The sequence below is a fragment of the Cavia porcellus genome, unplaced genomic scaffold (genome assembly GCF_034190915.1).
Source record: "Cavia porcellus strain 051 isolate PalLab524CR breed Dunkin Hartley unplaced genomic scaffold, mCavPor4.1 scaffold_8, whole genome shotgun sequence".
In the NCBI taxonomy this organism is placed as follows: domain Eukaryota; kingdom Metazoa; phylum Chordata; class Mammalia; order Rodentia; family Caviidae; genus Cavia; species Cavia porcellus.
The window spans coordinates 85,913,563-85,927,480 of record NW_026947491.1 but is presented as its reverse complement, the minus strand read 5'-3'; the positions used below and the strand labels follow the sequence as shown (position 1 = coordinate 85,927,480).

General features: G+C 40.0%; 1 protein-coding gene across 1 annotated transcript in view; it reads right to left on the bottom strand.

Moving 5' to 3' along the window:
- Positions 1 to 13,918, bottom strand: part of Cfap54 (cilia and flagella associated protein 54) — a 346,516-nt gene that overhangs the window by 198,593 nt on the left and 134,005 nt on the right. The window contains exons 26-29 of the mRNA XM_063255344.1: positions 12,444 to 12,599; positions 9,301 to 9,423; positions 2,889 to 3,017; positions 902 to 1,019 (exon numbers count right to left, since the gene is read on the bottom strand). Coding sequence (XP_063111414.1) covers positions 902 to 1,019; positions 2,889 to 3,017; positions 9,301 to 9,423; positions 12,444 to 12,599 — 526 coding nt within the window. The remainder of the gene's footprint in view (positions 1 to 901; positions 1,020 to 2,888; positions 3,018 to 9,300; positions 9,424 to 12,443; positions 12,600 to 13,918) is intronic.

The window sequence follows — 13,918 nt, the reverse complement described above, 5'->3', positions numbered from 1 at the left end:
GGGTCAAGTCAGGCAATGCTGGAAGTGTACGAGCACCAAAACACAACTAAGGCACCTGGGGAAATGATGTGGGACCATGGGATCCTCTAAACATGGTCAGTTTCCCAAACAGCATGGGCCACATGTGGAGCTTCACCCCTGGGAGAAATTTGGGCACCCTCTTTTTCTAGGTTTTTTAACGTGCTTTTTAAAAGTCCAGCCATATAATCATCAGAAACTACATCAACTTCCCAGGCTGCTTTCCAAACTGCAAACTCCAAAATAATAATCACTGCATTAACGCATTAGCTCACTATGAAATGGCTACAGTACAATGACCTAAAATTAAAGGAATCTTTCACCCCAGTTCCTCCGCTAGTGGAACCCACTTCAAACCAGTCCCGCATAAACCTGGCTCACCCTGTTCCATTAACTTCCCAGTTGTGTTTTGGCCTTTAGAGCCTAGATTCAGAGTTGAGCCACCTCCTCCCGCCTCACCATCCATACATTTGGTAATCTTGGCCTCTTGGTTGGTTGTCACAATGCAGGGATGGGGTGCCCTATGCTTCCGTGGAGAGAAACCAGGGATAGGATGCAAGTCTCCCACACAAAGAACCACAAGACTTGAGGCTCAGTAGCACCACATTGAGAACACCTCCTTAAGAGCCCAGTACACGGGCTCAAGTCCACGCCCAGCTACAGAAGCTAAAGTAAATCACTTAACCTTTGTGAGCTACATGCAGAAGAAGTTCGAATTCTTCATTAACGAGCTATCATCAGGCTTAATAACACGATGCAAAAGCACTGTGTAAATCTCAAAGGGTTTACCAAAATATCAATCTCATCTTAGTCCGTTTTTTTTGAAGATTTTCTCATTTTAAGAAACATACGCTGAATAAAGTACACAGGAAAAAGAATTTACATTGTTTTGTCATCTTGAGCAGATGTGTCTCCAGCAACGCCAGCTGTTCACTCATTTTTTCCAGCGACAATGTCTGAGGGGGCTTCTTATTTTTTAGAATTTTCTTAGAAGAAGAGAACTAGAAACATTGGTTAAATGTCAGACCGTACTTTAACATGTTATGAAAGCTGTGATTTTCAAATGACTTCGTGTTTTCATTCTTTCATATTTGGTAGACACAACTATGATTCACGCGGCTAAACAATACCCATTCGCAGTTAATACTAACAGATACAGAGTTCCAACCAAAACCACACAGGGAACCAGAATGCCTCCTTCTCCTGCCTTCTTCTGGGACCTCCAGCCACTGTCACAGCTCCTCCGACAGGGCCAGAAATCTTAAGAAGAAAATCCCCAGCCAGCCCTCAGGAACAGATTCCTTTATTGTTTTTTTTTTTTTTTCTTTTTCCACAAGGAATTTCTTTACAACTAAACTAATTGTCTTTGCTGTGTTGTAAGAGGATCAGTAATTAGCGGGGTAAGAACTGGGCAGTCTGTGCTCCGCTCCAGCAGGTTCTCCCTCGGAGCTTCAGAACTGTCCTGTCACTGTCTCTGTTGGGTGAGGAGGAGACACTAAGTCCTTGTAGACGACCAGGGTCTTTGGGTAGATCTGATGATCCTTGACTCTATCAACTGTCAGTAAAGCATCACAATTCTGCCATGTCAGAAGCTCCAAGGACAAAATCCTGAGTCAAAGCCTGCACGCTGTCTCGGGCTTCTGAGGGCAAACACTTGATGAGAAAAAAAAAATGCAAACTGCCTCCAAGTTCATCAAAACACCCTCTAGAGAAAGCAAACTCCTCCACAAAAAGAAAAAGAAGATGAAGGAGGAGGAGGAGGAGGAGAAGAAGAAAAAGCAGCTTCTCAAGAAGTCATAAAGCGGTGTAGTGGTGATTTGTGAAGCTGTCTTTTGTTTTGTTTGACAAATGCTTTCTCGGGAGCAGGTAACATAAGCAAAGCTTGCTTTCTTTCTTTCTCAACATGTACTAGGACAGAAATGGGACTGATCTAACCCCAGCAGTGCTGAGAGTGAGCAGCTCTGTCCACACTCAAGCCACCAAAAGGGCTTTGTGTAATTCCTAGTGTGCTACAGAAACCCAATAAATAAACATTTCAAAACTTGATCCAAAAATACATTTAACACAAATAGTTTAAAGGAAAGCCCATAAGGTATAAGCTCTTATAAGACCCATCCTTAGAAAGTAAAATAATTCATAAATTAAAAGCAGTCTCATAAAAGAAGAGAATGTAAGTATCACAATGAGTCTTGGAAATCTGCTTTGAACACAAAATGGGATTAATAAAAAAAAAGAATGAAGTTGTGTCACATACAGGTCCAGCTCCCCACAATGAATACAACTAGTATATACCGCAAACACGGACTAATAAAAAAATAAAATTTATACTTTACAAAAAGCTGTCGTGCTGGAGGTTTAGCTCAGTGGCATAAGCTCCTGCCTTGCAAGCAGGCAGTCATGAGTTCGATCCCCGGTACCAATAAAAAGGAAAAAGACAAAAAAAAAAAGCTGTTGTGCATTTACTACAGTCAGTGAACCAACCAAATGATAAAATCTTAGGTTCGAAAGAGGCTTTGGAAGGCTTCCAGTGCACTGTCCGCCTGGGTACAGGAAGCTATCGTCACCTCACTGATGGTCAGCCCAGGTGATGGGGAAGATTGACACACTCACACAGACACTCTGTTCACTTTCTTGGCTGCACCCACAAAACTTTAAAAAAAAAACCTGAGAAAAGCTCTTCAGCATGTATGCAACTTTTCTTGCTCCACAACTCAAGAACATATTTAAAAATGCAGAATTTCTCTGAACTATATTACTTTTCTTCTACATAAATATGACACATTAAAAACTGATTAATTTTCCAGTAGCCTTACTTATACTAAATGACCCCAAAAGACCCATATCAAAATGAGGGGGAAAAAACCAATTACCTCGTCTAGCATTTCTTCTGGGTCACTTTTACCAAATACAGATTTGCATGCTGGCGTGATGTCCAACATCTTTTTTCCATAATTTATAATCATCACTGCTAGGTCACACTCTTTCCATGAACGTAGAGTCTAATTAAAAGTAAGTATTAATTATCTCTGTTGGACACTCTTGACAATTTTCAAGTACAATGTATCATCTTTCATAAATTCAAAAGTCTCATAAGTGTTTGAGGTCTAAGAAGCTCTCGGTTTTTGTTAAGGAAACTGAACACTTACCTCTAGATCATATTTCTCTCAAATAAAAAATGTACAATTCTATTGTTGTAACAAAGAATGAATAACAAATCTGAATTCCCCACATCCCTGGGCCATACAGTTGGGCCATATGATTTTGGTACAATAAGTTAACTATTTAAGAAAATATTTCCACTCCAAAAACCCACTTTGAACAAAGCCATGAAATGTCGTTTCAGGACTCCGTGGCTTCCCAGACCGAGCCATTTCCCAGAATTCCTGATCACCTGATCAAGCTTGTCCTTAAAACCTTGGTCCTAGAATCAACTCCCAGAAAGCTTCCCTGGCCAGCAAGCTGATTTGCACACACCCTACTGTAGTGATGCACCAAATTGGAAAGGGGCGACTTCCCTGCCTGCCACACCCTAATGGATCCTTTATTTTCACGTGGATTTAGTCTCTCCCGACCTCCAGGCCTGTAAGGCCAACTGTATAAAGTAATGATCACTCAATGGAAATGGTGTAGATCCCAAAATTCAAGTTGCCCCATACGCATCTTCTTCCACTTTACCGAAAGAACTTCTCTCACCCAGGGTCAACAAAAAGTGGGTTTCCTCAGATGCCAGGCACGGGCGCTGGGCGCTACAGCTGGCCCTTCCTTTGCCTTCCTTAGCCCTCATCCTGCCAAGACTCCTTTCCAATCCTCCTCCATAAATAATTCTTGAGTCGTCTCCATTCTCTCTCCTCCTATTTTCCCCACACTTGTTCAGTGTATCATTTCTTACCATCTACCTCATCCCTAGCTCGGATCTTGCCCAACTCAGACGACTTGCTGTTGTGTAACCAGAATTACTTCTTTTATCAAAAAGAATGTCATTATGTCATTCCTGGTGTGAAACCCTCCTGTGGCTCCTCTTCGACCCCTCGTCATCTGGTACCTGTTCCCTGATTCAGCTGTAAAGGCAACTCAAATACTGAGTCATACCCACTATGACTGAAGATACATTTGATTCTCTTTTCGCAAACTATAAAATAGTTCGATATTTTCTCATCATTTATCGTATTTGCCTTGAAACTGTGTTTATTGTGCTTGCTATGAGAATGTCTCAGCCATCTGTAATCAGATTATCTACATTTTTCTGGGCATTTTATGCCTTGTTAAGGAAAAGCCCCTGATCCCAAGGCCATACAAATATCCTTGAAGGCAAACGACCCTGATTTCATTTGCCGTGTGAGATAAGGGGTCCCGATTTGTGTGCTTTCACACAGTTAGACGACCTGATTCAGATGGACCAGCTATTCCACTGAATAAACTATTAAAATAGACCATCACCTTCTCAATGTTTTGTATTAACATTTTTTGTAGATTGGAGCTTCTACTCTATAATCTGTTACATTGCACTGTTTACCTACTATTGTAATATTAATGTTATTTTGTAAGGTAGCCTTTTTTTCATCTTTTGAGACAAAGTCTCCCTAGTCAGTTCAAACTGGCCTTCAGCTCACTCTGTAGCCCAGGCTGGTCTCGAACTTGCAACAATTCTCCTGCCTCAGCCTCCCTAATGCTGGGATTACAGGTAGGCATTACCACGTGCAGCTTTATTAAGGTGGTTTTATAGTAAATGTTCACATCTATTAAGAATTTTTAAATTATTTTAATCAGTTCCAGAGAAACTCTATTGGAATTCTGATTAGAACTGCCCTGGATTTAAATGTTATATTAGAAGAAGTTATAAGTCTATGACAGTAAATCTTCAAGGTCAAGAACTTGGTATGTTCAGATTTTCTTTTGCATCCCCCTGGGTGACATTTCACAGTTCTTTCATTTAGTTCTTTGACATTAGTTCTTAGTTTTAAATATTGCGTACTATACTTGGTACATTTAACCCCCCACCACCATTTCTGACTATTGCTAGTATTTTTTAAAAAATCACTTTATACTGTCGTGAGTTCGATCCCTGGTACCGATAAAAACAAAAAAAAAATCACTTTATAAATGTCTCATATATAATTACTTTATATATTGTCTTTAAAATTCTAAAAACTTTTACTAGATTCTTACAGAGTTCTGTGAACCTCTACAATTAAAAATAAATTATGCTTTTTATTTCTAACATTATTTCCTATTCTTATCTAGCAAAGAAAACCCCTTGAAAACACAGACTCTTATACTGTAACAAGTCAGCATTTTTCTTATGCCTGATTTTTAAGGAAATGGCCTCAGAAATTTGCCATTTAGTGTGATATTTGCAGTAAAATTTGGGCAAATGTCTTTATGATTACTCCACAGCTTTCTTCCATTCTTAACTTACTAGAAATTTTATTAGAAAAGGTCGGTAAGTAATACCAAGTGCCTTTGTGTCATCTTTCATGTAATCTTATTATTCTTGTCCTTTAAATTACTGTTGTAAAAAATTCAAATTTTGTTTCAATTCAGACGTGATTTTTCTCTCTCTCTTTCTGTAGCACCAGGATTAAATCAGGGCCAGCCTTGGTCTTTAACACTCAACACTGAGCATGTCCTCAGTCGGAAAGTGACAGCTGCCTCCAGGAGCAGGGGCCAGCGACCGGACAGTCCCGGAGAACACAGCCTGACGCCTCTCTCTCTCCTGATTAACATTTCTAGCCCTGAACCCTGCTTCATCTCCTGTGGCAAATGTCACCTTTTTCTTTTATTTTTGTTTGCATTTACTCATTTTCAACCACTGTTTGTCACTTCATTTTTAGTGCATTTCTTGAAATAATCTACATTAAGACCTCATTTTTAACCCATCTGGTGGCCTCTGTTGATTTAATTACTTCTGCCTGAACTGCTTCTCTGTTTCCTACTCTTTACTTTGGTTCAACTGATCATTTTTCTGCTCTCCCGTTCCTGTTCCCGCTTCCTCCTCCTCCCTGTTCCGTTTTTCTCCATCAATTTATCAGTTCTCCTCCAAAGCTCTGCTCGTAGTGGAACATTCCTGAGTTATAATTTTTTTCGGAGTAAATAGTAAGTTTACACTACATGCATGTTTATATTTGTGCTGGGCCCCCCCTACACACACACACACATACACACACACACACACACACACACACACACACACACACACACACTCACGCTCCAAGTATCTACCTGCTTACATCTCCCCCACTCTAAGCAGAGCGGAAGTTTTAATTCTAGGTTACTAATAAGTTTTCTTTCAAGGATGAGTCTTCTCTTTCAAGAAGCCCTACTTTGCATTTATATTACCAAGTCCTAGTCATGTCATCATTATCTATTTAATTTTAATAACATACATTGCAAGATTCATTGCTCCCATTATGTCCTTCTTTTTGTCTTCCCCACCTGGGGATTTCTCCTCTGAATCAATTGTCATTTGATAGAGTGTTTCCTCAAGTGTTTTCCTCAGATAAGTACACGGGCAGAATATTTTCCAAATGCCTGTGCTTCTGAAAACTGTTTATTTTGCCCACTCGAATGAATATCTTTCCTGGCAAATTTTGAGCTTCGGGTATTTTCCCTCAAGATTCTCGGTATTTTAACTTGTACTGTTGCTGATAAAAACTTTGAAGTTGACTGATTCCTTTTTCTGTTGCAAATAACCTGCTCCTTGAGTCTCAAAACTTTAAGATTTGTCCTTACCCTTTGACTTCAGGAATTTCGCCATCTCTCTACAGGTGTCTCCTTAAATTAATCTTGCTGGGGACTCAGAGTCTGTTCCTTCTCCATTTGTTTCTTTTTCTGCCTCGAGACTCCTATTATTTTTTATGTTTGACTTGTGAAGCTGCCTTCTGAATTTATTTAGAATCTCTAGGTAACTCTGCTCTGAACAGTAACATATTTCTTGAGCTTCAAGATTTGACTCAAGAAATACCATAATTATAATTTTTGGCTGTTTAATTTTTTCAATCAAAAACCAAAAAGTTGTTCAGTTACAGGAGGAATTTTCTCTGATTGGCTTTTGCGTCTCTTGTGCACGTCCGTAGAAGTCCTCTTTGCCTTTCTCCTCCTCCCCCAGGCTATCTCTGGTACTTGCCAACACAGCCAGAGAAAACAACACAATTACGTTGTGTTTGGCTTCCTCTCTTGCTCTTGGGGTGTGGAATCTCCCCACAAATGGCTTATGTTCCCTCAGCATCTGCACAGATGTGGTGGTCATCAAGGTCTCTCCAACAGGGATAAACCAAGGGCCAAAGGATTATTGCTGTCTGCTCCTGAGCCCACGCCAGGAACAGTCAGAAATAATGGCCTCTTTCCTGAGGTAGAAGGTAGAAGCCCATCTGCTCCCACCCCCTCACAAGGCATGGTGAAGTTAGGGGCGCACCCGGGGGCCTGCACGGCACTCTTGCAGACCTCTCCCAGATCAGAAGGGCTCTGTGAGAACCACATACAGCAGGCAGGCAGATACGGATGGCTTTTCTTTAAGGAGATTCACCGCATTCTCTTACTAACCTTTGATGAATCACATCATGTAGTGTTTGAGCCAAATAATGAGGATAAACAAGCCCACATCACTGCCTCTGATCTCTTGGTTCTTTCTAGTTTCCAAGGTAAATGAGGTCCCCTAAGATTCCTTTGCCCCAGATAACCTGGCCTAACACAACCCTCCGGGCCTTGCCAATGGGCCTGATCATGATGTTTTAATACCATGAAATCAGAATTCAAAAAGAGAAGACAGGGGTGTGTACTTAAACTATCATAAAACAAACTGCCCATAAGCATCTGAGCTATGCTAACATTTCCCTACTAATTTTTTCATTAACTAAGGGCTAAGATGAACTTAGGTAACTGTTTCAATTGTTTGCACACATATTTGTAAAATAAACAGAATCACACATGTGGGACTCTGTGTAAACCAGTTTACAAGCAATGCTACCTGTGGATGTTTAGGCCTCTTATAATCACTTGGCGGGCTACAAACCTACTGTCCATGTGAACGGTGGCCCCCTCTAAACCAGGCTGCCCAAGTGTAGGCTACAATGCATGGTTGGTCTCCCAGTACATCTGCTTGTGTGATTCCTCGCACCCTCCACCTACAAAGCTGTCCTCTTCCATCTGATTAGTTCACTCGTCCTCCTGTGCAGGGTCTCCCCATCAAAAGCAGGCCCATCCTGGGAATCTCTCTCCTATCACCACTTTCCTTTTTGCCTACCTGCAAGACAGTATTGGTTTGTCGTATCTGTTTTGCTTTGTTTTCGTGAATCTCCATGCATGTGAATTTCTAACTCTGCCTTAGAGCGTGTTGAAGTCTCATCTTCTAGGCAATAGCTGCTTCCAGTTGTCCCAGCACTTAGTGATCTTTCTGTGTCCGTGTTTGTGTCACCACCAACCATTCATTACTCAAGCCAGAAATCAACTCATCCCTGATTCATTCTTCAATTCCTACAACTACCATGAGGTTCTCTCTAAATCTCATTCTAATTGTAAGCACACAGCAAATGTCCAAAACAGTACCTGACACAGATAGGCAATCAGTCAATGTATGGAATGAAGGAATGAAAACTCAGTTTATACTCTGGTCATTTTTACCCATGTTTTCTGTTTGGCCCAGATCTCTGGATATACCACTCTTAATCGGTAGAGTCTATTTCCCCTCTACAGTTTGTGCCCCCCACCCCGTGAGTTTAGGGTCCTGCACACCACCCAGAATCATCCTTAGACTCTACACGGTCTGCCCAGCCTTCACATCTAACATGCTTTCCAGTCTGATTTCAAGGTCACCATGTCTTCATCTGCTGACTGAGCCTTTAGTCTCCACTGTGTGGCGTGGTCTCTGGATCCCTTCCCCTCGGCACCCTAACTCCACTCCTGAGGGAGAAACTTCACGTGTCCTGCAGCCCCCTGAGCTCACAGCCTGTGAGCAGGGATGTGAGGCTGACTGCAGTATGATACCACGTGATTAATGTTTCACGGTTTCAGAAACATAACTTCTGTGTGATTACATAACACTGAGAAAACACAAGCACCATTTTAGAAGCACAAAGTTTTAGTTTTGGAAGCACCACAATTTTATCAGAAAGTTTAATAACAGATAACTCTTCCATAACACTCAGATTTTCCATTTGTTTTTAATCTTAAAATGCTTTGGGGAACTATATTTAAGCATTCTAATTACTGTGATTAGAAACAGTTTGACTTTCTAAATCATTTCTGCTCCTCCATTTTATGACATTATTCAAAGAATGAGACAAATACCTTTGTTAAGTAGAAGATACAGCAAGCTATCATGTGCTGCACACTTTCAAAACTTCCAATGTGTTTCTTCAAGTAGGCAATATTTGGCAGCCCTTGCAAAACCACCATGCACTTTATCAAGATCTAAAATACAGAAGCACAATGACTTTCCTGGCAAAACAGCATACTCACTCATTATAAATTTTATATTCAAATAATAAGAGTCTCAAAGCTGGGGGTGATGGCACAAGCCTATAATCTCAGCACTTGGGAAGCCGAGGCAGGGAGATCGCTGCAAATTCAAGGCCAGCCTGGGCTACACAGAGAATTCAAGCCTGAAGTACAAAGTGAGACCTTGTCTCAAAAAAAAAAAAAAAAATGTGACTCTTATGCCATAAAATTTCATTGTTGTAGGTAATTGTTGTTATAACAATTGTTATAAATTGTTTATTATATGTAAAAGAATGTATATAAACAAAGTTGATATATTCCATTTTCAGATGAGTCATCAGCTTAACTTAAAGACTAGCGAAGAGTACAGGTTATGTATAGGAATAATCACCAAACAAAGCACCTTTTGACAAGTGTTACAAATGATATAGGCTAAATATCGCAAGCAAACTAGAAGCTAATGCTCGCATGCGGGCTTAGGAGAATCTTCAAAAACCCCACAAAGGATTATATGGCATGGTAAACGGCATACAGAGATTCCTGGTACTTAAAGTAATGCTTTTGTTTAAAATTAAAATCAAACACTCATACCCCCGAAAATCAGTTAAATTGGTGTTTACTTGCAATTCTCTTCACTATCTATTATTCAATCTTGACTTTGATCAAGAGCTAGATGATTAAATTAACTTTCAATACTGCCGAACACTTTGGAGCAACATTACTATCAGAGAAGTAGAGCAAGGTGGCCGTCATCTATCCCTCACTCCGAGGATGATCCCAAAGGACACATTAACACACGCATGTTAGTTCTGCGGAGGCCTGTTACTTGCTTCAAGCTACAGTGCTGGCCACAGTGTCATTGTTCCAGGATGCTGGTGGCTATTTTTAATGTTTTCTCCATTCCTCTCCTCCACGATCACTCCCTGCCACTATACCACCACATCCCCAAGTCAGACTAACACCTGCTACTAGTTTTCTCCAAGTTCTTATAACCTCACCAGCACACAAATGTACATGGAAGGAAAGTTGCCCTTATTTTGCAGAATGGAATTGATATATGCTTTTCTGAATTCTGCCTTTGTCCTTCGAGGCTGTCTTCTGAAAAGTTCCTCCGAATCTCCAGGAACGGCTCTGACTCCCTGTTGCTAACACCAGCACGCTATCACTTGGTACGGGTCAGCCACAACCTTTGCAGCCTGACTCACACTGAGCACTTGAATGGCTGATGTCTTACAGTCTGGCACTACTGTTCCTTTGCATCACCAGCTTTTTTGCCACCACAAACCCCTTACACATAGGTAGGTGACAACTGTGAGTGGCTACTGAAGACCCAGCTCCAAGAGCACAGAGGATAAAGCACCATCCTCCAGATAGAGTGTCCCCCTCAATTAGTGCTATTCAGGAGTATCATGTCCCCACTAAACAGAACCCTGGGATGCAGAACCGTGCAACAAGGATTCGCATTTTACCAACAAGTGACTTTACTTTGTGGGATAAATAACTTATAGTGGGATTGCTCTGTTGGATAAACATTTTTAATTTTATAAAAATATTATTCTATGAGATGAAATGCTAGTAGAGAAATTACCAAGTCTGGTATATTTGTTTTTAATTTTGTTTACAATTAGATTTACTTTAATTAAAATTAAATTCTCAATCAAAATCCAAAAGTTTGTAATAATTCACATTTCGCCCATCATAAGTGAAAACGTCTTTGTTGTACATTCTCACCAGCAACAGGATTTACAGATCTTATCGCACTGTTAATTTAATATGCATTTCTATGAATGTCAGTGTGAGCATCTTCTCATGTTTTTCCGTTTCTTGGATTTGCTTCCTTAGGATACACTTATTCACATCCTGTGCCCATTTTTCTATTAAGTTGTTGCTATTAGGTTAGGTCAATTTGCAAGATTTTTTTACCCTTCATCAGTTTTGAATTTTTTCCAAATCCTTAAGTTCTTTATAGTCTTTGTTATGGTCCCTTTTGTCACACATAGATTTCTTGTTTCTAGAAGCTCTATCTTGCTTCAAACCCTGCACTGTACAAATCACCTCCTGAGATTTTGTTTTCTAAATCTTTTTGCTTTGTTTTACATATAAATATAGTACAAACAGAGGTCAAACTTGACCTTTCTTCAGTTGAATACCTAGGTGTCTGGCCACTTCTTATTAAAACTGTCTATTCTCCTCCCATTGAATAGGGGCCAACTCAACTAGGGATCTTGGAAAGTAACTCACATAAGACTTATCTAAAAACACAACCCTGGGCAACACCTCGACTTAGCCTGGGAAGATACAAATCAGAAGACCCAGCTAAACTGTATCCAGTCACCCTGATTCACAGAAACGACAAAATAATAAGTTATTATTCTCTTAAACCTCTAAGTGTATAGTGGTTTCTTAAAAAGCATACACAGTAATGCTTCAGTTCATAAATGCTTCTGTTCATAAACAATTTGGTTTCCAAAAGGAAGCATTTGGCAAAATTTTGCCGTGATTCACAAACTCCACCTTGGTTGCCATTGAACTTTATTGGGAAATTTGTTACGGCTCACAACCAGAAACATGGAACGAATTAAGTTTGTGAACCGAGGTACCACTGTATAATAAATATAATTCCTTCAGCCAGATCTTATTAACTCTTCTTCTATAAATCCCAACTTCTCCATTATCAACTATTTTACGTTAGGTTATTCTCATTCTATTCCTGATGATGGCTTTAATGATGTGCTTTAACAATATTTAACCATGGACAGCAACAGGGTTGAATATTTTCAGAGAAACACATCTTCTATTCCTATTTATGTTTTCCAAGACATAAAATGTATTAAAATGTTCTCCAGTTAACTCCCGAAATTTCATAATACGTATTCTTGACCTACTTTGTTCTTTACAAGAGATGCACAGCTTTTTTTTCTAAAAAGAATCACTGAACTGCCTTTGTTTAAAAAACAAAACAGACCCTTATTGGCGATGGAGGATGACCTTACCTGTACAACAGGTACCAAAGCAATACTGTGATATATTATAGGGGCAAGAAGGCCGTAGCATTGAGTCACAGCTTGAAGGGCATAACTGGAATCATTCAGGAAGTTGCTAAGTTCCAGTGCCACTAATATCCTCTCACATTCCTTCAGTCTAGCAATCTGCAAAGAAAGAGGCATGGTCATTTGTTCTGAACATCAGGTGCTTAATGTAATGGGTATCTAAGGGAACAAAGGACAGGAAACATGATCTTTGTGATTTAGCAACAACACGAACGCTGGTATGAAGAAAACCTAAATTTACAAACAACTTGCATGTAATAACACATGTAAAAAACAGTCACATGTAAATAACACAATCTTAGAGCCAAGTAAAAAGATTTTGCAAAATAACACAAGTAGCACTAATCGCCCTAGTAAGATAAAATCTTGCCTATGTAGTATTTTAATGTTAGAAAACAAATTTAGCTTTCAAAAGCATAAATTACAACAAAAAATTTGATGTTTTCAGTAAACCAAACTTATCTTCCCTTATTTGCTACATAATGGAAATGATAGTAAAATGGTCTTGGGATTAAAAGCAAATTTAAAAAGAATAAGAACCCTTTCTTCTTTCCTTTACGTGAGGAAAAATTGCTATTTTTCTACATCTTTATACAAAGATGCATTTTCTTTTAATCACAAAGGAAACTGTACATGTGCCAATCAGAAATTTCTACACAACTGGTTTTCCTAGAATGATAGTTTAACATTCTGGAATTCACCAAAGAACTGTAAATTTCCCTTCTTTTCAGGCTGGATATGATGACTCAAGGAACAAAATGCAATGCAGGAGTCAGGCAGTATAGAATAATTGAAGACAGGCGAAAAGAAAGGGACTGAAAATTTAACTTACTACCATGAAACTTTGGGTCAGATTCCTGCTCAGCTTTGCACACGCACACTATCCACTCAAGGAGTGTCTATTTCACAAAATTTATTTGCTCTAAATTTACCTCGTCTATTTCATTCCCCTTTAGACTGAGGACATCAAGGTAAGAGTAGCTAAAGTGACCTTCAGGATTTCCAGGGACATCTAGTCCCCAGTTTTAACAACATCCAGCTCTAGATTTCCCTGAAGCAACACCTAAAATCACCTCAGATACCAGGAAAAGCAGCACCTCCCGGTCCACCCCACGATGAGGTCACCCCTCCCATGAAGTCATTCCGTAGGACCCAAACTGCCCCTCAAGCCATAGGGCTCTTCCAGAGCTATAAACCCACGCTGAGGGAATAATCAGCCAGACCTGACCCACGGCAGCCAACCCGTAAAAGCTGCTTGCGTTTTTGTGAGTGGGCCATTCTGGTCCTCTCCACCTACTCTCCCTTCATTCCTGTCTCTCATAAATCTGCCTACATCTCACACTGACGAGTCATGGAAATTGTTTTTCTGTGATGAGAGTCAAGAACCTATTTGTCAGGGCAAGCTGACGTATGCATCT